The 26,088-nt window shown below is 36.8% G+C and overlaps 1 protein-coding gene and 1 pseudogene across 1 annotated transcript; both read right to left on the minus strand.

Moving 5' to 3' along the window:
• Window positions 1-1,077: 1,077 nt before the first annotated feature.
• Window positions 1,078-2,242, minus strand: LOC116124160 (annotated as a pseudogene).
• Window positions 2,243-11,526: 9,284 nt separating this feature from the next.
• Window positions 11,527-13,034, minus strand: LOC116124182 (transcription factor EMB1444-like). The gene is made up of 3 exons (XM_031409894.1): window positions 12,189-13,034; window positions 11,914-12,084; window positions 11,527-11,637 (listed from the first exon to the last, which is right to left on the minus strand). The coding sequence occupies exons 1-3, from the start codon at window positions 12,290-12,292 to the stop codon at window positions 11,544-11,546; spliced, it is 369 nt and encodes a 122-aa protein (XP_031265754.1). The 5' UTR covers window positions 12,293-13,034; the 3' UTR covers window positions 11,527-11,543.
• Window positions 13,035-26,088: the final 13,054 nt, after the last annotated feature.

Here is a 26,088-nt window from a genome sequence, read left to right on the forward strand (position 1 = left end):
ACAACTTTTCATCAGTTAATGCATGATTAAAGAAGTTGAGGCATACAGGTGAAGAAGTGCTGCATATTGAATATACTCTTGAGAACATAAACCTGGAAAAGATATGCAGCTTGAATAGGAACGCAACCGTAGGCTTTGTTCTTTTTCCAGAAAATTTAAAACATAATTCATCCAGAAGAAAATGGTCCTACCTCAACCACAAAACATATCCATGTCTTATCACCATGCGCTTCTGTAACTCCTTTTAAGATTGTCAGACCCAAGTCCTGATGGCTTCTGCTATCTCAAGAAGTGACTGCATTCCTCGCACAGCATCTGAACAAATCAACCAGCACACTTCTAAAACTTCCGCTTTCCTTTATAAGACTTTTTTTTCATTTATTATCTATCTGGATTATTTTACTTATAGAAACACTTGTGCTTCACCCAAAACAATGACTATTCACTTGCAAAAGTACATACGTGATCACATACCTCAACAACCATCTGCCCATTCTTGTTTAGGTTCTCTACTACAATTGAACAAACTTTCAGATGGCTTCCTACCTCCACAGCCCAGCTTGAACCCTGTTCATAATGGATGAATCTTGAATGCCTGTAGCTTTTGCGCATCTGCAAAAACAGCAGCAAGATGTCAACATGAAGAACAACTGTGGAACACACCTAAAAAACAGAAGTAATTTTGATATGCTCTTCCTACAGGCCAAGAATTTGGAATGCCCTGAGTGCCGAATATCATAACAAAGCCAAACAAATCATCAGGTAGGATATACTTGAAGAGACAATCACAGACCACTTGTTTTCCTGTTCCTAAAAACTATTTTCTTTCTTTAAGAGAAAAAAACAACCTTGATTTTCAGAAACACTTGTACAAAAGTTTGCAGAAACTGTTCTCTAAAAACTAACAGCTAGGCCAATTATGATAACCAGTAAGAAATAGATTAATAGTACAACATATTGTTTTAGCAATTCGGAGGCCTTTGGGTGGAAAACACCAGAAAGAAAATAAACCCCAAAAAAAACCGAATTAGGTCAATAAACAGATTATTCCTATATAATGGAGGTCCAGAGTTCTTTTTACCAAACCAGGGGATCAAGATAATCTACAAGCCAAATGCCTGAGCCTTTTACCTTCGATTCAGCACATTTGCTGAGCTTGTCAGCATGCTTAGTGATGCTTTGCAGAAATAGCATGGCTTGATTGTTCGCTCCAGCAAAGAATCAATACTACACTGCAAATTTCTTGAATTTTTCAGCACATATCATGGAACATTTTAAACGAAAAGGAATTGCAAATATCACAATGGAAAAGTTCAGATACCTTTGATCCATTTGGCACAAGCTCTCTCAGCTCCTTGATACGATCTTGAATCAGTTGTCTGTCCCTTGGCTAGGCCTACAATTTTCACCAGGTCTAGCCCTCTTTTTATTGTTCTTAGCAGGCTCTGAAGACCTGTCCAACTGTTCACTACAAGTGCTTGGGCAAGTTGATGAAAACCCTTTTGAAGACATTGCACCACACACCTCTGATGAACTCAAGCACTTCTTTATGTCTTCTTCTACAAGAGAGGATTGATTTATAGAACAATCTACTGAATTAACAGTATGCTTAGTCTGGCTAGAGGCTCGGGCATTTTTTCGGTGTCAATAGTGACTGCCTTGATTTACAGAAGATCTACCACTTTTAACATCACTGCCACTTTGGAAACATTAGTACTACAGCCAGAAGACTCTCTGAGCTGAATCAAATGTCAAGTGACTGCTGCTCATCACCTCTGGCATCTCCAGGTTCTCAGCTTCAGCATTTTCTGATTCCATTTCATTATAGATACCTTTCTTCAGAAAAGCAGGGCTAGAGCTTCATGCAGCTCAGAACCAGCAGAGAACTTCAAAGATGCATCTGATGGGTTTAAGTGACTGAATTCGTTTGATTCCCTAACTTCTCAAGATCTTTATGGAATTGCAAATCTGAAGATTCAGATACATACAACATCCCATTTTGATAAGAATCCATGCATTCCAACTTAACTCTGTCATTAAGAGTGGAGTCAAGCGGGTTTGAAGGGAAATATGCGTGATCAACAACAAACTTTTCAGCTGGAAATGCAAAACTACAAATTTATGCTATTGATAACAGAATTGATTGAAAATGGAGGACATTTTGTTCTGATACTATGCCTATATCTTTCCAGCCACTAGTCTCCCCTTCTCTTATCTGGTCCCCAATCAAATCTATCCCCATTTGATTCTGATTCTGCAAATTGATAATATTTGTTTTGGCTGAAGTAATTTGTCACTTCCATCACTACCTGGTGTGGAAAATTGAATCTCTCCATGCTTATTACCATTTCAACAGCTGTTTTAGGCTGAGTACCAGACACTGGGTAAATATAGAAATATCACCGTGTTTCTCAACATATGGGAACATAGTAAACTGAACATTGGTCTTTCATTGTTGACAACTTTGTCTAAATTGCTCAAGCAAATAGGAATAGTTTTGAAGTTAAACTCTTTAGGAAAATCTGGCTGAAAAGGAAGAAACAAAGATATATTATCTCTCCTCAATTTATATTTTTTTATGCAAACAACTGTACATGCAGATCTGTGCTAAAAACATACAAATGCCAGAAGAAAGAAAGAAAGATACCAGGGGAATGTATCTCATACTACATTGTATGGACTAGAAACATGCTACTGAAAAATCTTAAGGGCAAAAAAGATATCTCTGATATGAGTCACACAGCTTCATATCCTCACACCTGCTCCAACAATAAATAAAATAGCAATTATATACACATAAACAGAAAAAGGTAATATGCATAGGTCAAATACAGGTAGATCATGAGGTGCTGGTCAATTTAAAGCAAATATGTGACATTTTAACTTCAAAACAGTGAATGCTGAATACAAAAAGCCCAGGAGTCTTTTGACAACCATAGTGGTGTATCCAGCACATACTACTCACAGGGAGATCCATTAGTCAAGCCAAAAACATACCCCTTTTTTTTTCTTTGCTTGCTAAGCAAAAAATACACTGTGAACCACCAACTATGTATAAGAAAGAAGAAGAAAAAAGAAAAAAGATACTTCAAACACAATACAAGGCCTGAAGTGAAGCAAGTAAGCATGTATTATATGCAATTATTACGAAAATATACAGTACAAGATGATTAAGGTTTCTGTGCTTTAACTACTCAATACAGGGAGATTAAGTTATCATTTCGTTGACCAAAATCCAACTTGGCATGGGGCCAATCTCATGCCATATCTGGTATGCATACTGCCCTCACTTTAGTAGGTCACCATTCCTCCCTAAATTTTCACAAAGAAACTCTCCACTTCTGCTTCTCACAATGATACATTAGAAATTTGGAATTCATTAACACATTTATACTTTCAATAAAATGTTTGCTCTTAAGAACATATTAAACAAAGTAAAGCATCTTTGTAAACCATTAATTTTTCGAATATCGATAATGTATAAATATCCCACCCTCAAACTCCATCGGAAAACTACATAGACATCAATTTAAAAAAAAAAATATATCGACAACATGATAACCTTGATGGTGGACCACAAGGATAGAACTCATCTTACTTTATTCAAAGAACCAAGCTGTACAACTCCATGTGGACCAACAGCGACAACAACAATGGTCTACAGATCAGAACAAAATTTTTGTGTAGGAAGAAGCTTTGATGAGCTATAAGGTAGCAGAAAGGAACACCTGCTTTAAATAAAATGTTCCATGACTCAAGAATGATGCCTTTCACTGTGCAGATGCAATCTACAATCAATAAATTTGTGCAGAGTTTTTATTTATTAATCTTTTATTTTTTAAAGAAACAACTAAAATGTGAAGTTAACCAAAGAGATTATGAAGGAAGATAAGAAATTTCATGATTCATAGAAAAAAATGTAAATGCGCTGCCATTTTCATCTAAATTACTAAAACAAAGCAACGCAAATCACAACAAGAGTAATTGTTAGACAAAGACGATTTATGGTGAGAGAGTCAAATCCATTACTTCAAGATGGGTGTATTTGAGGATTAACATGGTAAAAAGAAAAGGGCCAGCATCATGAATATGGCCTATGGCATTGCTGATACAAGCAAGAACACAGTGATCAAATAAGTGTGTCAGTGCCTAAAAAGTGAGGATTTCCTAATTACCACATATTATGCTAAATTCTTGCTTCATCAATATTAAAACAAATTACCTTCAAAACATAAAAACAATTATAATAATAAAGGAAATACTGCAGCATACCCTGATCCCAGCAAAAACCTGGCTGCCACCCATCACAAACTGAAAAATACCCAATTAAGATTAGTGTTAAGAATGATTCGAAAACACAAAAATATCAAAACACTATAGATTATGATTCAATACTATTGCATAATAACTACCAAACCTCAATAGTAGAGAAGAATTAGTAACATGTTGATCTGCGAAGATCCACTGATGCTTTCCAGTAAATGCTACCTGCCCAACAATCCTGTAAAACAAAGGAGAAAAGCGACTGAGTTTGGGCAATCTTTATAGACATTCATCACTCACAATATTTTATGTTCTCAACAATGGCACTTAGTAGCATGGAATTCAACGTCATAATTGGAATTGAATGAACTAGAGGTCATATTATAAAGTCTCACTATATTCGCCAATTCCATACATAACAAACACGAATTAGCAGTTTTGCAACATATTAGACAAAATGCAAAAAATTGAGTAGCCTATTAACTCAGAGTAAAGAAAGGCATACCCTTCCCCCAAAGAATAAACATGATAAGACATTTTTGCCACAGCCAACCCAAGGGGATCATGTGAATAATGCCCACCATGCAAATTTTCAAGTGTGTCATCTGAACGCTTATTCCCTAAAGAATCAAGTTGTTCACAATTGTCATAGTAACCATCTTCCAGGTCAACACCCGAACGAATTCAAACAAGGAATAAAATCAAACCCACCCTTCTTACTTTGCCAAATACCATTTTTATTAACAAACCAAACATCGCTTATTGAACTCACATGCGGGCCCGAGTTTGAGCTTCCAAAAGACGGCGTACTTCCATTCCGTATTGAAACAGAGGTTTTCAGTACTCGTGTAGCTCAGGAGTACCAGTATCCATCTTTTCCTCAATGAAAAAAAGAATCGTGAAAAACAAAAAAACACGGAGTTGTCACTTCACTTAGCTCTCGAAACAAGAAAAGAAAATACAAAAAAACAACGCCCTGGGCCCGTCTGTTGATTGTGTTCAGCCTCAAGCTGAGCCTAGCTGCCTCTGTAGAGCCCTCTTCAGCTTGCTTTCTCGCCAATCCGGCCCCCGGCTTTATCGGTGGTCCTACCGTTGCCAGGAAAAGCCACACCCTACCCACCCTCCTTCCTCAACCAACCTCACTAACCGCTAACTACTTTTTAGAAACCCTAACGTACTCAATCACTCACAATTCTCCTCAGTCAATAACTAACGAATAGTAAGAGACAATCAAATTTCCGACAACAAGGAGGTTTTGTCAACTGTAGGACGATTTCGCCCTCAAATTATACGGAATATTCTTTGAAATTTAAAAAGAAAAAACGAAAAAAACTAATCGACTGTTTGACGAAAACAGAGTAGGTATGTGTGGGGAGACTAGACTAGCTTATATCCGACGACATGGATCAATCAACAAATCGAATACAGAAATCAATTTCTGAAAATAAAAATATCGAAGTAACTGAAATTCGAAAATAGAAAATTTTATAACTCTGGAGGAAACAGAAATTGGAAGGTTTAAGCTAGTACTTATTGACATATTAATAATAAATAAATTTTGTTTGAAAGGGAAAGCAGAAGAGGAGATGAACTGGAAGGCTTTCTTTTTTGTTGAGAGTGAAAACAAAGACCGAGAAGATGGCTGAACAATGACAAACGTTTTTCGCTTGTTTTTGTTGACACAACGACAAGTCGCTTTTATACACCAGCAGCTATTTTAAGACCCCGTTCATTTTAGCTTTTTTGACAAAAGAAACAAAGCGTCGCTTTTATCTGGCTGAATGTGGCAGTACGCACCCTATGCTTATCGTACGCACATGCGCACCCTCCTCCTCACATAGGAAGAGGAAAATATATAGAGAGAAAGATATGAGATATTTCATTTATTTAATTAAAGAAAAAGGAGAAAATGGGTTAGAGATGTGTGAATTTATGGCGAACAAAATGATGCAGAAGCAAGGAATATGGTTCTTATCTTACCATTCATTTGAACTACCATTCACTATTCTACTCCCTTTTTCAACAATCATTTTATTGCTAACATTGTCCCCATTTATCCTGTTCTCATTGATGTTTGCCAGCGATAGCGATAATTGGGAAAAGTATGGCACAAGATGATGGTGTAGATTGTTCAAATTTTTATCTTTACATGCATTCACTGACAATTTATTAAGTTATGTGTGGTTGCAGGGCACCAAGTGAACACCCATTTTGGAATCCCATGATTTGTTTTTTTTTACAGCAGGATCTTTTTGTGATTATTGAGATTGATTATCAATCATTCTATGTATTAATTTCTTTTGTGTGAGGAGCTGAATTTACTGCCCATCAAGACAACAATACAAAATTAAGGTGAAGATTATATGATCAACAATACCTACAGTAAGAGTGCCTTCTTTTTTTCTTTGAAAAACATCAATTTGTCGGAAGTAAATTACTAGGCATATCATGTTTTATTCATTACTATTTTCATCTCTCTCTTCATTCATTTTCTTACTCTAGGCTTCCAAATCATGGATCAGCTCTAAATTTGACAGCAACAAACAGACCCTGCTGTTTCAAAACTGGTCAAAACATCAACTTGTTATTCATATCATATCATGTTAAAAAAAAAAAAAAAAAAAAGATTTAAAATTCCATTAAAAACTTTGAGCAGCTTTTTTTTATAGAGAGAATAAGTGAACTAGTTTATTCATGAAGGAGAAGAGGTAGTGATGCAAATGATAAGTCATTCTCTCATGTATAAAAAAAAAAAAAAAAAAAATAGAGAAAGAAATGAGTAAAAGAGACAAAGTACAATCAATCTTCTCTTTCTTTTGAATTCTCTCTCATTTTCAAACCTTTCGTTGATTAAATCCATTACACAGAAATACTCTCATTATCCCATATGAGGTAAGATTATGCAACGCAGCAATTAATTTAATTTTTGCTTTTATCATTTACTATTATCTCTTCTTTATTCTTGCTTTTCTTTCTATAGGGGGGAAGTTGGGAACCAAAATCATCCTAATCAGATCTTCTAGTTTAGCTTTTTACAAACATGTAATCTGGGAAGGTGACTCCTTAGTCTCCATTGTAATGAGTAATGCTTTGATCTGCCACCAAGTCAATATAGATGGGCGTGAAAATGGAAGACCCATTTGAATTTCTATGTTAATATGTGATGTATATGTGACACTAGTGTCCATTACACATTTAATTAATTATATCTTATAGTTGGGTATCCTTTTTTCTTTTAAGTTAAACAGAAAAGAGAAGCTCATGTTTTAACATGCACAAGTTTAATGAGAAATAAAGCTCATAACCCTAGTATTAGTACTACTCATCCTGGCCCAACAAAATCTAGCTATAGGGATTCTAATGATGATTAGCATTTTGCATTAAAACCTCTCTAGTGTATTATTTTAATCAAAGTTGAGTCAGATTCATGATTAGTTTGATTGAATATAGTTTTTTTTACAAGTCACCACTCACGTAGAAATTTATGGACCAAGGAAAAAGATAATTTTTTATCAAGCGAGATTTCATTTTAAGAAAGATGGGGACAATCACTGAAAAGTTTTGAGTTTGAAACTTTGAGGAATGTAAAATCAGAAGAATGGAGTACTTTCGTTTATAACAGTGGATTCATTTGAATATTATGTGATCAGAAATGAGGTTACGTCAAAGGTGATGTGTGTAAGGAATAAAATTTTATGCTAAAAAGTTATTTCTACCCACCATGGAAGGTACACATTGCTTTCTAACCACGACTCATTCTGGTAAGATTAGGTGCTTAATCCAATATGAACACTTGGAAGATAAGGTGGCGTTAGTGGCAATTCTCAATTCAACACACTACTTATGGATAACTAACCTCTCTTGTTTCATCCATTTTAATTCTAGTTTTTTCCTCTTCCGATCCCCCAACTAAATGAAACATATTCATGATTTATAAGAATTTATTGACATAACACTGTAAGTTGTTAGTGACTTGAAGTAATCCACAGTTGCAGCACTTGATTTTTCAGATTAAGGAGGCCATTTGGGGCTGACCAATTTCGATAACAGTTGTGCATAAACATGCTTAAGATGAAGAATACTGTATTCCAACAGTCGTCAATAGTTACAGCCAATCCAATCTTTAGGAAATATTCAGATACATAAACAGGCTTAAGTTTGGAGCTTAAAACGCTCAATTGGTTGTCGTCCAGAGTGAGTATCAGCTATATAAGCAGTAAGAAAATCTTTTTAAATAAAAGGTTTGTATAGTTGAGGACTGCAACTGTTAACCACATCTTTTGCAGGTTCAATATGGGTATTACTAGAGGGATCAATGAAACTGGCAACAGTTGTTCGTGCTCGACTTGTGTTCGTTACGACTCTACGGTCGGCATTGCTGATAATCTGCACCCACCACAATGACAATTTGAAGGCTAGCTAGATAAAAAATGAAGCATTAATTTATTGTAATTCTTTAATTACTTGACAATTGACAGAATAAATAACAGTATATTCTGGAACCAATCACTTATCAACATATTTTTTTTCACCATACACACGCAACAGAACCTGAAGTTTTGCGAACGTTGTATTGAACTTAAAATAAGATTATATATATATATAAAAGATATATATTAAGTTATTAAAATGAGTTTGTTTTTAAATGAAATGTGAATTCACATTACACCTCAGTCTGCAGGAGTCTACAATATTGTGCCATTCTTGAACCTCTATAATTTCAAATGATTACATGCATTTCTTAATGGCGATAAAGCAATAAGCATTTTAATTACAAGTTGGAGGACACTGATGATGAATGATGATAAATGTAAGGACCATTAATTAGAATTATTTTTAATGAAAGCTATGAGAAAGGGAGATAGGTATGTACCTGTAACATATGACCAATATTAACAATAAATGCATTAGGTAAAGGGTCAACACCCAGCCATTCCCCATTCTTAAACACTAGCTTGCAGCCCATTCACATCTCCTTGGGGAAGAAGAGTTAGAAGTAACTGAAATTCGAAAATAAAATCTTTATAACTCTGGAGGAAACAGAAATTGGAAGGTTTAAGCTAGCATTAATTGACATATTAATAATAAAATAAATTTTGTTTTGAAAGGGGAAGCAGAAGAGACTGAACTGGAAGGCTTCTTTTTTTTTGTTGAGAGTGAAAACAAAGACTGAACTGATCTGCAACAATGACAAACGTTTTTTCGCTTGTTTTTGTTTGACACAACGACAGTCGCTTTTTATACACCAGCAGCTATTTTAAGACCGTTCATTTTAGCTTTTTTGACAAAAGATAACAAAGCGTCGCTTTCTATCATGCGCTGAATGTGGCAGTACGCACCCTATGCTTATCGTACGCATCATGCGCACCCTCCTCCTCAATAGGTAAGAGGAAAATAAAGAGAAGAATAGATAGGAATATTTCATTTATTAATTAAAGAAAAGGAGGAAAATGGGTTATGAGTGTGTGAATTTATGGCGAACAAAATGATGCAGAAGCAAGGAATATTGCTTCTTATTTACCATTCATTTGAACTTACCATTCCCTATCTCTACTCTTTTTCAACAATCATTTTATTGCTAACATTGTCCCCATTTCATCCTGTTCTCATTGATGTTTGCCAGCGATACGATAATTGGGAAAAGTATGGCACAAGATGATGGTGTAGATTGTTCAATTTTTTTATCTTTACATGCATTTCATGACATATTTATTAAGTTTATGTGGTTGCAGGGCACCAAGTGAACACCCATTTTGGAATCCCATGATTTGTTTTTTTTTACAGCAGGATCTTTTTGTGATTTTGAGATTGATTACAATCATTCTACTGTATTAATTTCTTTGTGTGAGGAGCTGAATTTACTGCCCATCAAGACCAACAATACAAATTAAGGTGAATGATTATATGATCAACAATCACCTACCAAGTAAGCTGCCTTCTTTTTTCTTTGAAAAACATTCAATTTGTCGGAAGTAAATTACTAGGCATAATCATGTTTTATTCATTACTATTTTCATCTCTCTTTCATTCATTTTTCTACTCTACTTCCATAATCATGATCAGCTCTAAATTTGACAGCAACAACACAGACCCTGCTGTTTCAAAACTGGTCAAACATCAACTTGTTATTCATACATATCGTTAAAAAAAAAGATTTAAAATTCCATTAAAAACTTTGAGCAGCTTTTTTTTATTATGAGAGAATAAAGTAACTAGTTTATTCATGAAGGAGAAGAGGTAGTGATGCAAAGATAAGTCATTCTCTCATGTATAAAAAAAAAAAAAAAAAAATAGAGAAAGAAATGAGTACAAGAGACAAAGTACAATCATATCTTCTCTTCTTTCTGAATTCTCTCTCATTTTCAAACCTTTCGTTGATTAAATCCATTACACAAAATACTCTCATTATTCCCATATGAGGTAAGTATTATGCGGATAGAACTCATCTTACTTTATTCAAAGAACCAAGCTGTACAACTCCATGTGGACCAACAGCGACAACAACAATGGTCTACAGATCAGAACACAAATTTTTTGTTAGGAAGAAGCTTTGATGAGCTATAAGGTAGCAGAAAGGACAACCTGCTTTATAAATAAAATGTTCCATGACTCAAGAATGATGCCTTTCACTGTGCAGATGCCAATCTACAATCACTAAATTTGTGCAGAGTTTTTATTTATTAATCTTTTATTTTTTCTAAGAAACAACTAAAATGTGAAGTTTAACCAAAGAGATTATGAAAGGAAGATAAGAAATTTCATGATTCATAGAAAAAAATGTAAATGCGCTGCCGTTTTCATCTAAATTACTAAAACAAAGCAATGCAAATCACAACAAGAGTAATTGTTAGACATAGACGATTTATGGTGAGAGAGTCAAATCCATTACTTCAAGATGGGTGTATTTGAGGATTAACATGGTAAAAAGAAAAGAGCCAGCACTCATGAATATGGCCTATGGCATTGCTGATACAAGCCAAGAACACAGTGATCAAATAAGTGTGTCAGTGCCTAAAAAAGTGAGGATTTCCTAATTCTCACATATTATGCTAAATTCTTGCTTCATCAATATTAAAACAAATTACACTTCAAAACATAAAAATAATTATAATAATAAAGGAAAATACTGCAAGCATACCCTGATCCCAGCAAAAACCTGGCTTTGCCACCCATCACAGAACTGAAAAATACCCAATTAAAGATTAGTGTTAAGAATGATTCGAAAACACAATAATTATCAAAACATCTATAGATTATGATTCAATACTATTGCATAATAACTACCAAACCTCAATAGATGAGAAAGAATTAGTAACATGTTGATCTGCGAAGATCCACTGATGCTTTCCAGTAACTGCTACCTGCCCAACAATCCTGTAAAACAAAGGAGAAAAGCGACTGAGTTTGGGCAATCTTTATAGGCATTCATTCACTCATCAATATTTTATGTTCTCAACAATTGAGCACTTAGTTGCATGGAATTCAACGTCATAATTGGAATTGAATTGAACTAGAGGTCATATTATAAAGTCTCACTATATTCGCCAATTCCATACTAACAAACACGAATTAGCAGTTTTGCAACATTATTAGACAAAATGCAAAAAATTGAGTAGCCTATTTATTACTCATGAGTAAAGAAAGGCATACCCTTCCCCCAAAGAATAAACATGATAAGACATTTTTGCCACAGCCAACCCAAGGGGATCATGTGAATAATGCCCACCATGCAAATTTTCAAGTGTGTCATCTGAACGCTTATTCCCTAAAGAATCAAGTTGTTCACAATTGTCATAGTAACCATCTTCCCAGGTCAACACCCTGCAACGAATTCAAGAACAAGGAATAAAATCAAACCCAACACCCTTCTTACTTTGCCAAATACCATTTTTATTAACAAACCAAACATCTCTTATTGAACTCACATGCGAGCCCGATGTTTGAGCTTCCAAAAGACGGCGTACTTCCATTCCGTATTGAAACAGAGGTTTTTCAGTACTCCGTGTAGCTCAGGAGTACCAGTATCCATCTTTTTCCTCAATGAAAAACAGAAATCGTGAAAAACAAAAACACACGGAGTTGTCACTTCACTTAGCTCTCGAAACAAGAAAAAGAAAATACTAAAAAACAACGCCCCTGGGCCCTGTCTCGTTGATTGTGTTCAGCCTCAAGCTGAGCCTAGCTGCCTCTGTATGAGCCTCTTCCAGCTTGCTTTCTCCGCAATCCGGCCCGCGGCTTTATCGGTGGTCCTACCGTTGCCAGGAAAAGCCAACCCCTACCCATCCCTCCTCTCCTCAACCAACCTCACTCAACCGCTAACTACTTTTTAGAAACCCTAACGTACTCACTCACTCACAATTCTCCTCAGTCAATAACTAACGAATAGTAAGAGACCAATCAAATTTCCGAACAACAAGGAGGTTTTGTCAACTGTGTAGGACGATTTCGCCATCAAATTATACGGAATTATTCTTTGAAATTTAATAAAGAAAAAGACGAAAATAACTAATCGACTGTTTGACGAAAACAGAGTAGAGTATGTGTGGGGAGACTAGACTAGCTTATATCCGACGACATGGATCAATCAACAAATCGAATCACAGAATCAATTTCTGAAAATAAAAAATATCGAAGTCAACTGAAATTCGAAAATAGAAAATCTTTATAACTCTGGAGGAAACAGAAATTGGAAGGTTTAAGTAGTACATTAATTGACATATTAATAATAAAATAAATTTTGTTTGAAAGGGAAAGCAGAAGAGAAGCTGAAATGGAAGGTTTCTTTTTTTTTTTGTTGAGAGTGAAAACAAAGACTACGAGAGATGTTTGCTGCAACAATGACAAACGTTTTTCGCTTGTTTTTGTTTGACACAACGACAAGGTCGCTTTTTATACACCAGCAGCTATTTTAAGACCCCGTTCATTTAGCTTTTTTGACAAAAGATAACAAAGCGTCGCTTTTCTATCTGCGCTGAATGTGGCAGTACGCACCCTATGCTTATCGTAAGCATCATGCGCACCTCCTCTCCAACATAGGCAAGAGGAAAATATATAAGAGAAGAAAGATAGAGATATTTCATTATTTAATTAAAGAAAAAGGAGGAAAATGGGTTATGAGTAGTGTGAATTTATGGCGAACAAAATGATGCAGAAGCAAGGAATATTGCTTCTTATCTTACCATTCATTGAACTTACCATTCACTATCTCTACTCCCTTTTTCAACAATCATTTTATTGCTAACATTGTCCCCATTCATCCTGTTCTCATTGATGTTTGCCAGCGATAGCGATAATTGGGAAAAGTATGGCACAAGATGATGGTGTAGATTGTTCAATTTTTTTTATCTTTTCATGCATTTTATGACATATTTATTAAGTTATGTGTGGTTGCAGGGCACCAAGTGAACACCCATTTTGGAATCCATGATTGTTTTTTTTACAGCAGGATCTTTTTGTGATTATTGAGATTGATTATCAATCATTTACTGTATTAATTTCTTTTGTGTGAGGAGCTGAATTTACTGCCCATCAAGAACAACAATACAAAATTAAGGTGAATGATTATATGATCAACAATCACCTACCAAGTAAGTAGTGCCTTCTTTTTTTTTCTTTGAAAAACATTCAATTTGTCGGAAGTAAATTACTAGGCATAATCATGTTTATTATTACTATTTCATCTCTCTGTTCATTCATTTTCTTACTCTAGGCTCATAATCATGGATCAGCTTAAATTTGACAGCAACAACACAGACCCTGCTGTTTCAAAACTGGTCAAAACATCAACTGTTTATTCATATCATATCATGTTAAAAAAAAAAAAAAAAAAAGATTTAAAATTCCATTAAAAACTTTGAGCAGTTTTTTTTATTAGGAGAATAAAGTGAACTAGTTTATTCATGAAGGAGAAGAGGTAGTGATGCAAATGATAAGTCATTCTCTCATGTATTAAAAAAAAAAAAAAAAATAGAGAAAGAAATGAGTAAAGAGACAAAGTACAATCATATCTTCTCTTTCTTTCTGAATTCTCTCTCATTTTCAAACCTTTCGTTGATAAATCCATTACACAGAATACTCTCATTAGTCCCATATGAGGTAAGTATTATGTAACGCAGCAATTAATTTAATTTTTGCTTTTATTACTATTATCTCTTCTTTATTCTTGCTTTTCTTTCTATAGGGGGGAAGTTGGGAACCAAAATCATCCTAATCAGATCTCCTAGTTTAGCTTTTACAAACAGTAATCTGGGAAGGTGACTCCTTAGTCTCCATTGTAATGAGTAATGCTTTGATCTGCACCAAGTCAATATAGATGGGCGTGAAAATGGAAGACCCATTTGAATTTCTATGTTAATATGTGATGTATATGTGACACTAGTGTCATACACATTTAATTAATTATATCTTATAGTTGGGTATCCTTTTTCTTTTAAGTTAACAGAAAAGAGAAGCTCATGTTTAACATGCACAAGTTTAATGAGAAATAAAGCTCCTAACTAGTATTAGTACTACTCATCCTGGCAACAAAAATCTAGCTATAGGGATTCTAATGATGATTAGCATTTTGCATTAAAACCTCTCTAGTGTATTATTTTAATCAAAGTTGAGTGAGATTCATGATTAGTTTGATTGAATATAGTTTTTTTTACAAGTCACGACTCACGTAGAAATTTACGGACCAAGGAAAAAGATAAATTTATCAAGCGAGATTTCATTTTAAGAAAGATGGGGACATCACTGAAAGTTTTGAGTTTGAAACTTTGAGGAATGTAAAATCAGAAGAATGGAGTACTTTCGTTGATAACAGTGGATTCATTTGAATATTATGTGATCAGAAATGAGGTTACGTCAAAGGTGATGTGTGTAAGGAATAAAATTTTATGCTAAAAAGTTATTTCTACCCACATGGAAGGTACACATTGCTTTCTAACCACGACTCATTCTGGTAAGATTAGGTGCTTAATCCATATGAAAACTTGGAAGATAAGGTGGCGTTAGTGGCAATTCTCAATTCACACACTACTTATGGATAACTAACCTCTCTTGTTTCATCCATTTTAATTCTAGTTTTCCTCTTCCGATCCCCCAAAAAGAAACATATTCATGATTTATAAGAATTTATTGACATAACACTGTAAGTTGTTAGTGACTTGAAGTAATCCACAGTTGCAGCACTTGATTTTTCAGATTAAGGAGGCCATTTGGGGCTGACCATTCGAAACAGTTGTGCATAAACATGCTTAAGATGAAGAATACTGTATTCCAACAGTCCAATAGTTACAGCCAATCCAATCTTTAGGAAATATCAGATACATAAACAGGCTTAAGTTTGGAGCTTAACGCTCAATTGGTGGTCTTCCAGTGTGAGTATCAGCTATATAAGCAGTAAGAAAATCTTTTAAATAAAAGGTTTGTACAGTTGAGGACTGCAACTGTTAACCACATCTTTTTAGGTTCAATGGGTATTACTAGAGGGATCAATGAAACTGGCAACAGTTGTTCGTGCTCGACTTGTGTTCGTTACGATCTACGGTCGGCATTGCTGATAATCTGCACCCACCACAATGACAATTTGAAGGCTAGCTAGATAAAAAACTGAAGCATTAATTTGTATTCTTTAATTATGACAATTGAACGAATAAATAACACTGTATATTCTGGAACCAATCACTTATCAACATATTTTTTTTCACCATACACACGCAAACAGAACCTGAAGTTTTGCGAACGTTGTATTGAACTTAAATAAGATATATATATATATAAAGATATATATTAAGTTATTAAAATGAGTTTGTTTTTAAATGAAATGTGAATTCACATTACACCTCAGTCTGCAGGAGTCTACAATATTGCGCCATTCTTGAACCTCTATAATTTCAATGATTACATGCATTTCTTAATGGCGATAAAGCAATAAGCATTTTAATTACAGTTGGAGGACACTGATGATGAATGATGATAAATGTAAGGACCATTATTAGAATTATTTTAATGAAAGCTATGAGAAAGGGAGATAGGTATGTACCTGTAACATATGACCAATATTAACAATAAATGCATTAGGTAAAGGGTCAACACCCAGCCATTCCCCATTCTTAAACACTAGCTTGCAGCCCATTCACATCTCCTTGGGGAAGAAGAGTTATGAGATTCACATCACTGTGTTTAGGCATCCCATGTGAACTCGGAGCCGGGCGGTAGTGGTTTAATGTATCAACTGAACTTGGCTCCAAATTCAAGTCCTAATCCTTCACGGATTAATCCAAAACCCACAAACTCAGTTTCATCACCTCAACCGAAAATTAGAACCACCTCTCTAAAAGATCCAAAATGTCATTGGCTTCACCTTGATTAATATAAATTAACTGTGGAAATAAGATGTTAAACAATCAAACAAGTGAGAGCATTACCGATATTGGGCAGGCTGAGGCCAAATTGCATGTGTTCCTCAACAGGATGCAAGGGTGTCTCAAATTATCTCTCCAGAAATGCACCTTTTCCTTAACACAGTTATGCTTGTATATAATCTACAACTTTGCTTTGGATCTTCAGAATATAAGCTGGACTTGTCCTCGGGGCAGCTCGAAGAACTCTTTGGCCACAGTCAATTCATCACGCATTAGCCTCTCTGGGACTCCATGATTAATCACCTATTACAGTAAAACCATTTCCCAAAGCCACTTTATATATGTTAGCCTATAATATAAATGAATATTTCAATTTTCGGATTAATAATTTTGACTATTGACATAAGAAATAATGAATGTATAGCAACCTGAAAAATCCATACTCTTGAGAGGCCTTCATAATTTGCTGAATTTTTTGTGTTCGATCAGCAGTAGTTTCTCCTCGAGGTCATTACTGGAATGGTTTCAAATGCGGAACAATAAAACCAGGTCGGTTCTGGTGGCAATATATAAGATTCTCGCACGGATTGCACTTGGCTGAAATGAGCTCTCCATTCCCAAGTTGATATAAAGCATCAAGAAGATCAAAGGATTGTTTGGAAGCTCACTTTTGTATCAACCATCAGCAACACTTTGGGAAGGTCAAACACTGGCACATGAAATGAATTGTTTTAATTGATGTTCGTATGATCTTAATACAATAAAATCCTAGTAGTTTAATGTCATAGACTGCATGCACAGCTACAGAAAAAACAAAGCTCATGAACCTGGGAATCACTACAGTTTGATACTTTGATACGTCTATTTGGGCTTTTGGTTATGTAGCTCTAATGGAGGAAACGGCGGTGTAAGGATCATCCATTAGAAGTTTATACAGAACAAGCGTGCCTTATCCATATAAACGAGGGAAATTGATTTCTCAACTACATCATTGAAATTGATTAGCTCTATTTGAATGCATTTACACAAAACTTTTAAAAATGATTTTGTAGAAAAATCAGTGCTTGGATATGTTTGTAAAATAGCATGTGGAAGTCTGTATTGTGTTGAATACTGTATATATACCGTCTGTACCAATTAAAAAATTATTAAAGTAATGAGTTTATCTACGAGATAACCCTTTAATTTAAACTCTTAAATTGATGTTACAGATTGGTTAGGTAACGTAAATCATAAACAATGAAGATGTACGGAAAGTAGTGGCGCAAACGATAAGCATAAAACAATTTAATTAGTGTAAAAAGAAAACGTTTTGAACGAAATACAAGAGATATGGTATGTATCAAAATTTCTAAAAATATTTATTAATATTACTACATTTTTTGTTGATACAGAAATCTGCACCAACCAGAGAATTCCGATTGACCTTGTTGGAACCAGAACAGATGTGAGCGTGATTAAATATAATCAGCAATGCAGGTATAAAGATGCAACAAAGTAAAAGACAATGAGAGTTTTTAAAGTGGTTTAGCGAGGTAAATTCTGAAGCCTACGTCCACTGTTTTGTAGTTGTGATGAGAGCTTACAATGTAAATTCTATAAAAATTGTTTAACCCCTTTTTCATAATTTGAGGGGGTATATATACAAGATTTGTAGGAAGGAAAGAGCGAAAACAAATGAATTGCAATTTATCTGAAATGTAATTTCGATATTCTCGCGATTGGATGTTGGGATTGCGCAGAAATTGTTATTGATCTATCTTTTCCACAATATCTGAGATCTGAGATAATCGAGAATTGATTGAATGATTGCTCGGATTATTCGCGACTAGCTTCTACTAGATCGAGCTACAGCTCGACGAGCTTATGATGGGTCGATCAAACATCGTTGCCGAGCTGGTTCTGGGTCGAGCTATATCCTCATGATAGCCTGAGCTTGGCGAAAAAATCACAAACAACATCTGCCCTCTAGTGTTCGATGCTCGTTTCAAGCTTCAAAGACTATTGCTCGATTTGATGTCAAGCTCAGTCTTATCAGCAGGCCTCCGGGAGCAGGTTTGATCGAGTTTTAGGGGTCGACCTTATGTCTGGCCGACGTACTCCACACTTGGGTCTTTATTTCCTGCAATGCTAGACAAAACTCAGAATATAAAAAGTTAGGGCAAACATGTAATTTCTGTGTGGTCATGTCGCATTAAATGCGGCAACCTTTGTCAGTCACATTTCATTGAGCGTGGGAGACTACAGCTGTCCACACACGAAGCCGAGGTGACGTGTGGTGACGATTATTAGTGTAACAGTCTGACGGTTCGTTGCCCCCAGTGGATAGTCCACACGTGGCCACGTCTAAAGGCTGAGGTTGCTCGACGAATGAAGGGTCGAGATTCAATGCAACTCAACGACTGCGATTAAACCTCGCCCTTTCGTCTCTTATGCAAGCTACTATAAAAGGTGGCGAAGTTGTCAGAATCCTCATTTAATCCACAAAAGTTCTCTAACGTTCTTGTGCATTCCGCTACTGTTTTATCGTTATCGCGACACTCCGTCCAGCGAGTTTTCTACACTTCTTATTCCGGTAAGGTTCTTTTCTCTTCTCTTTCCATTTTCCTGACTTTTGCTTCAAATGGTGGCTACCATAGTGGCCACATTGTATGTTTTGGGGTTTTAGTAGGGTTTTTGGGTGTATCTCCAGTGGTCTCGGGTTTTACAAGGGTTTAACACGGTGATTGTTGGTATCTTGGGTAGGTCGCATACGTTTGTCGTATTGTGCGAGCTATCTCAGGTGCCTGAATAGAAAGCGAGTGTGGAATGATCGTTGAGTTGCTCGAGCTCTAAAACTTGTTTGCTTCTTTTTTAGGTACCCAAAAGTGAGCTATAACCATGTCTTCCTCTAACAGTCATATCATAGATCGTATGCTCGATTCGCTCGTGGGCTCGATAGTTCTTGGGGACGCGACACCTGAGGTTTCTGAAGAATTTGTCGCATGAAGTTTGAACCTCGACGCTGCAGGCTTGTCCGACCGTGCTTCAATTCAGCTGGCTCGTTCCCAGCCATCCCCAGCCTATAGGTTGCGCAAAGAACCACAATCCTCGATTACCATTGGGGATCTCGAACGCGTAAGAGTGGTCTATGCGCCGCAACTTAACTTGATAGTCCTAGGGGAACATTCTCAGAAGAACCCCCCGCTCAGATGGGTGGCGATCTTTGAGACCCTCATAAGGTGCAGGGTATCCATTCCCCCTTATCATTTTATCGATAACGTGTTGAAGCGGTTCGACATCATTCCTCTCCAATTGTCCGCAAATTCATATGTCATTCTCATCAGTCTGTACATCCATACATGTCGCAGAGTTGGGCAAGCCTTCTGTCAAAGAGCTTGTCCTTCTGTATAGGTTCAAAAAAGGGCAAGACCATACGTACTACCTTTTCAAGGTAAGAAAGGTACGTTTCAACGAGTTAGTCGACGTCCCAAAGAAGGTTCCGCATTGGGATTCTTAGTTTTTCTTTTACGAAACCCCGGAGACTGGTGCTTTCACTTCAGACGCAAGTAAGACATTGATTCCCCATGTGCGCAAGGGTTGCTTTCGAGCATTGTATATGAGCTAGTTGAGTTGTTTTTTTTTTTGCAATTAGCGTCGAGCAGAACTATCTTCTAGCCGCAAGCTTGCAAAGGTTTTAGCGACCTTCTCGACGATCAACAAGCTTCTTACGCTTCCTCATCTGAAAGCATATGACTTTTTTCGGGATGAGGCCAGATTCCTTACAATTTTGGAGAAAGGTTTAAGTTGTCACTTGCTTGCATTTACTTTCCTACACAAATAGGTAGCTCGTTCATTTGTTTCTTTTCTTATAGAGTGTGGGTTGAGAAACCCAAGGGCCTCAAGAAGAAAGCGACAGCCCTGACGACTGCCAAGAAGGCAACAGCTACTTCGGTGACAAAGATACTCGCGGACACCGCTAGCACGAAGCGCGCCGATGGTGAGCTTGGGGAAGGCCCGAGTGCGAAGAGGCCCTCTAAGTGGCAAGAAAAGCGTTCTTGAGCCCCAAAAGGGGCCAGTGAATAAAACGCCTGAGGTAACTGGGAGCTTAGAGAAACATAAAGCATCCGAGCAGCACAATTGTAACGCCCACTTTGAGGTATGTCATTTATATATGCTTATTAGCCCTTAATGTTGTTTTTTTGTCCTTGGTTAAGTTTGTATATTGTGAATAATGCTTGGTTGCCCTAAATTTGGTGAAGGATTGGCGAAATTAGAGAATGACAGACTTCGCCGGGGCGAAGAATAAGCCTCACCGCAGTGACATACGCTTTATAATTTTTCGCCGAGACGAAGAAAAATCTTCGCCGGGGTGAAGAGCTGGCTGAATTTATTGGGAAGTTTCTAGAGGATTTTTCCATAGGGGTAAAGTGACCATTCTACGCCTAATTAGCAGGAAAAGTGGGGAGTGAAAAGTAAGAAAATTTCATAGAGAATGCATTGAAAATGGGGGTGTATTTGTAAAGAATTAAAGGGTAAAGATGGAATTTCTAAGAAAGTGTAAGGGCAAAATGGGAAAGAATGTGTATTTATATGAGATATTAAGGGTTTAGTTTTACAAACCCTCCCATTCTCTACACCCCACACACCACTTCCACTCTCCATTTCTCTCATCTTTTCATCAAATTCCCAAGGAAGATTAAGGGCTTTTGGTTGGATTTTGATAGAGATTTGATCCTAAGCATCAAAAGGTAAGGATTCTTGTTATAAATATGAGATTGATTTGTGTAAGTGTTGAATTCTTATAAAGTTTATGCTTAGGGTTTGAGAGAAAGAACAAGTCTACCAAAGATAGAGAGATTCTTGTCGACTTACTCAAGCATAAGGTAAGTAAATCCAACCCAAGCTAAGCTTCAAGTAATCACTTTGCGTAGAGATTTTATATGCATGTATATACTTATAATTTTGAGATTGATTGTTGAGAATGATGTTTTTAATGAGTAGATGGCTTTTGATGAGTAGATTTAAGCCATGAGAAGTGGAGTTGATATTATGGTGACCAAGTGTAGTTTGGTTGAATTTAGAAAGAATTTGAGTAGAATATTTGAAGTGTGTTTCCTGGCCAGGTTTAACTTTGTTATAGAGGAGTTTTACTCCAAGAATGGATGGTTTAAGAAAGAAGTAGAAATTTACCAAAGATAGTATTTGGGTATGCAGGCATGTTGTTTGATGAAATGCCTAAGAGAAGTGCATGTATGAGTAGAGAAAACCTTACTTTGTGCAACATTACATATTTGCATTACATGTTTGCACTTAGAAAGAATTATAAGCATGAGCCATCCACATGCATATACTTGCATATGTATAAGACTTTAAAGAAAGAATAAAGAACTTTAAGAATAAAGAGATAGAAAGAAAAGCACTAAGGAAATAAAAGAAAGAAAAGTGCTAAAGAAGAGAAAAGAATAGCTTGTTGTGATGGGGAACCCATGGGTGACAAGAAGAAGAAATTCTCACATACACGCCGCCTTAAATGAGTGGCCTAAGAAGAAGAAGAAGAATTTGTACGATCCGTAAGAGTATATGTGGATGAGGGTTGTACCAAGAAGAAGTTCCTACATGCACGCCACATTAATTGAGTGGCCTAAGAAGAAGAAAGAATTTGTACAGTCCGCAAGAGTGCATGTAGATGAGGACTGTACTCACTCACATGGCCAGGGTTCCGAATCCATGCATCAATCGAGTCCGATCGACAAAGAATAAGAAAGAATAAGACTAAGAATAAGAAATAATGAGACAGCATGAGCAAGCAAGAAAAGAAAAGAAAGAAAAGAAACATAGAGAAAGAAAAGAAACAGAATAAGAAAAAGAAAAGAAGAAAAGAAAATGCATTTCTTTTCATTACTGCATGTGCATCTCATCCATGCATATTACCATGATTTCCATCATGGTTAGTGAGAATAAGAAAGAAAGAAAGAATATTTAGAATAAAAAAGAATAGAGAGAATTAGAAAGAAAGAACAAAGAAAGTTAGAATGGAAGAACTATGAGAAGTAGAAACAGTGAAAGAAAAGAGAAAGAACAAGTGAGAATGAAGAAGAAAAAGAATAGAGTAAGGAAAGAACTCACGAGTAAGTTGTGGGGATGTAAGAGTAGAGGATTTACTTACTGAGCAATTAGTGGTCACCTCGTTGTTTCTCCTTATTTTGCAGGAAATGGGTGAGAAGCAGAGAGACATGGCATTACTGTCCACCGTTACCAAAGTTCTTGTATATGTTATTTTGCTATGTACAGGATAATATTTTATATGTAAAGAATTATATGTTAAAGAAAGAAAAATTTTGGGCCCATTATTTTTCATATTATATGTACGTATGTTTTTCATAGTACAATATACTAGTTAAGAAAGAAGTTATTACAACAATGGCTCGGGAAAGAAGAAAGCAACCGGGCCTCAAGGGGGCTTGGGCAAATAGAAGGCAGCCGAGCAGTAGATTGGCTCGGGCAAAGTAGGCTTATGACCTTCAGAAAATAGCGGCAAAGGACTTGGCCAAGAAGAAGCCTGCTCCTGCGGGCGAGGTAAGCTCTGTTGGAAGGAGTAAACCCAGCTCGTCCCAACCAAAGAGTAAGAAAGCAGATGAAGCGGCCCAAGTTGCGATCGACGCGTTGATCGACCAAGGCCGCAGTGGCCAGGGATTACGTCACCCTATGAACCTTCGTGGCCATTAGGGACTCGCCTGCCACCCAGATATTAGCTTTAACATGTAGCTATGTGGAAAAGGTACCAGTAACTTGCCCCTCTTTTATTTGCATGCTATCCTCGTCTCTTGTTGTCTTCTCATCTTATCTTTTTAGGTTGTCATGGCGAGCAGGCTTCTATACGAGGAGTGCAATGCCACTTTAGAAGGCATTCACAAGGGGTGGATGCTGACAGAGACAGTTAAGGAGGATGCTCTGGTCAGGGCCAAGGTTGCAGAGAAAGAGAAAAAGGCTAAGCAGGCTAAGCTCGAACGGCTCAAGGAGGAAGTAGCGGCCTTTAGGGTCAAGGAAAAGGAGTTACTTGACAAGCTTAACAGGAGCAAGGCTGCTCGAGCGAAGGCTAAAGCTAAGGCAGCAGAAGCTGAGAAGAATTTGGCACAACATCGAGGTGCCAACAACAAGCTAAATTCCGAGCTCTCCTCGACTCAAAAGGTTGTCGTGAGCTGGGAGGCCAAGTTCAAGCAATCCTCGCTCGACCTTGTCCAAGAGGCGGTAGGTCGGTAGGAAGCTAAAACCAAAGCCAGGCAACTCAGGTTTCAAATTGAAGAGCTGAACAAGGCCATCATTACTCGGTCCTGGCAAACGTCAGTCTTCCTTGTGCAGAGGCTATGGGAGGCTTACCCCTCGATTGACTTTTCTTTCCTTCCGCAAGCTTATCAAAAGGAAGCTGAGAGGATGAAGGTCGAAGCCCAAGGAATGGCTTATGTGTATTCAGATGACTCTGAGGATGATGGCGAGGGCTAAGAACATGAAGAGGTCGAGGAAGGTGGATAGGAGATCGAGATTGAGCTCAAGCTGGAAGTTGAGGATCTGGTTCCTTTGCCCACACTTCCCTCAAGCGAGGCTCCCAACCTTGGAGACACTGTTGTCGTCCCTCTTGTCGAGGAACCGTCTCTTCCCCTTGATGGCAATAGGGCTGTGCAAAACCAGGTACTCGAACCGGTTTTGCCCGAAAAACCGGGTACCCGAATATAAAGAGTACTCGCAAACCGAACTGCTTTTAAGGGTACCCGGTTTTTCGGGTACCCGAATTTGAATATTTTTGCATGAATTTTAATTTTTTACATTTCAAATTTCAATTTGTGAATACAATTTCTTCCATATACTAAATCAACTTTTAATTTAATAACTTAAATACTTAAGATTTGGGGCTTTTGCCTCTTGTTCTTTGAAAGTGAAAGAAAAATAGGTTTAAAAACTAGGTTTTTTATTTTTTTTATTTTTTTATTTCTTAATAAACCGGGTACCCATTTCTCTTAAAATAAATACCTAATACTCGAACCGAAAATTCGGGTATCACATAATAAATACTCGAACCCGAAAATTCGGGATCGGTTCAGTTTGGTTAACGGTCTTTTTTGCACACCCCTAGATAGAGAGCTCCTTGGATTAGTCGAGGATGACCCCTTGCTCCTCCAGCAGCCTAAGAGATTATTTACTTTTTTTTTTTTTCGAAACAATGTAATTGAACTTAATTTATATAAGAAAATTTTTCATCATTTCCTTTTTGAGCAGTGGCTATTATATTTCTGCGGAATCATTTTGTTTGTCCTAGTTGGACTTGTAATATAAGATCCGAATTTGCTATAAGTCATGCGTAGCTCTCTTCTCAAGGAGCTTTTTCAGATTTTTTCTAGGAAATTTTATGCGCTGATTAACTTCGACTTCGAACTTATCATTCTTTTTGAGTTTTTGGTCGTTGGCTTGAGGCCGATTTCCTTCGACGTGTTTTTTCTTGAATTTTTTCAAGTTTAACTTCGTCAATTTATGATTTTCCATCCTGATTTATGTGAGGAAATCTTATGCGACGAGTAACTTTGATTTTCAGACTTATAGTCCTTTTTGAATTTTGGTCGCCGACTTAGGGTCGATTTCCTTCGAAGCGTTTTTTCCTTGAATTTTTTCAAGTTTAACTTCGTCGATTTAGAATATTTCATCCTTAAAGAGTTGGATTTTGCCGTGGCTTTTCTGAGATAAGTTGCCTTTCCAGGACTCTTGACTCCAAACTCTCTTTCGAAATATCATCGTTGAGGTCGTGATTTATAGGTCGGTAAATAAACGCTAATAGATTAAAGACATTAACTACGAACAAGGAAAATCATGAATAATACCTCTTTTATTGATCAAACTCTTTGGTCACAAGTGGCCTTACAATGAATAAAGAACAGAGAAATAAGTGAAACCTGAGCTGCTTATTGGTAATACCTTCGCAAGTGCTCAGCGTTCCAAGCTCGCATTATTGCTTCGCCATTGAAGCGTTCTGGGTAGAAAGATCCTAGCGCGAGCTTCTTGGAGATCTTGAAATGACCTTCCCATTTGGGTCCAAGTGCCCCCAAGTTCAAGTTTTAGGTACTCTGGATGATTTTTCTGAGAACTAGATAGCCCACTTCAAAGTCTCTATTTTTGACTTTGGTATTGAAGTATCGTTTGGCTCGCTGCTGATATGAGGCGAGCCTTAGATGGGACTTGGCCTAGTGTTCTTCGATTAGGTCCAGCCTCAGGCAGAGAAGATCTTTGTTTGTTTCCTTGTCGAAAACTTCTCTTCGGAATGAGCTGATCCCCACTTCAACTAGGGCCATTGCTTCACACCCGTATGATAGAGAGAATGAGGTTTCACCTGCCGAACTCCTTGCTATCGTCCTATAGGACCACAAAGCTTCGGGCTGTTCATCGGCCCACCTCCCTTTCAGGGCATCGAGCTTTTTCTTAATAGTGTGCTTGATGACCTTGTTCACAG

The sequence above is a fragment of the Pistacia vera genome, unplaced genomic scaffold, assembly GCF_008641045.1.
Source record: "Pistacia vera cultivar Batoury unplaced genomic scaffold, PisVer_v2 Contig1033, whole genome shotgun sequence".
NCBI classification, from domain to species: domain Eukaryota; kingdom Viridiplantae; phylum Streptophyta; class Magnoliopsida; order Sapindales; family Anacardiaceae; genus Pistacia; species Pistacia vera.

Coding starts and splice junctions, on each gene's coding strand:
- LOC116124182 (XM_031409894.1), bottom strand. CDS start 12,292: ATGGATACTGGTACTCCTGAGCTACACGGAGTACTGAAAAACCTCTGT. Junction 12,085..12,188: donor CTCAAACATCGGGCTCGCAT/GTGAGTTCAATA, acceptor AATTCGTTGCAG/GGTGTTGACCTGGGAAGATG. Junction 11,638..11,913: donor GTTTATTCTTTGGGGGAAGG/GTATGCCTTTCT, acceptor TTTGTTTTACAG/GATTGTTGGGCAGGTAGCAG.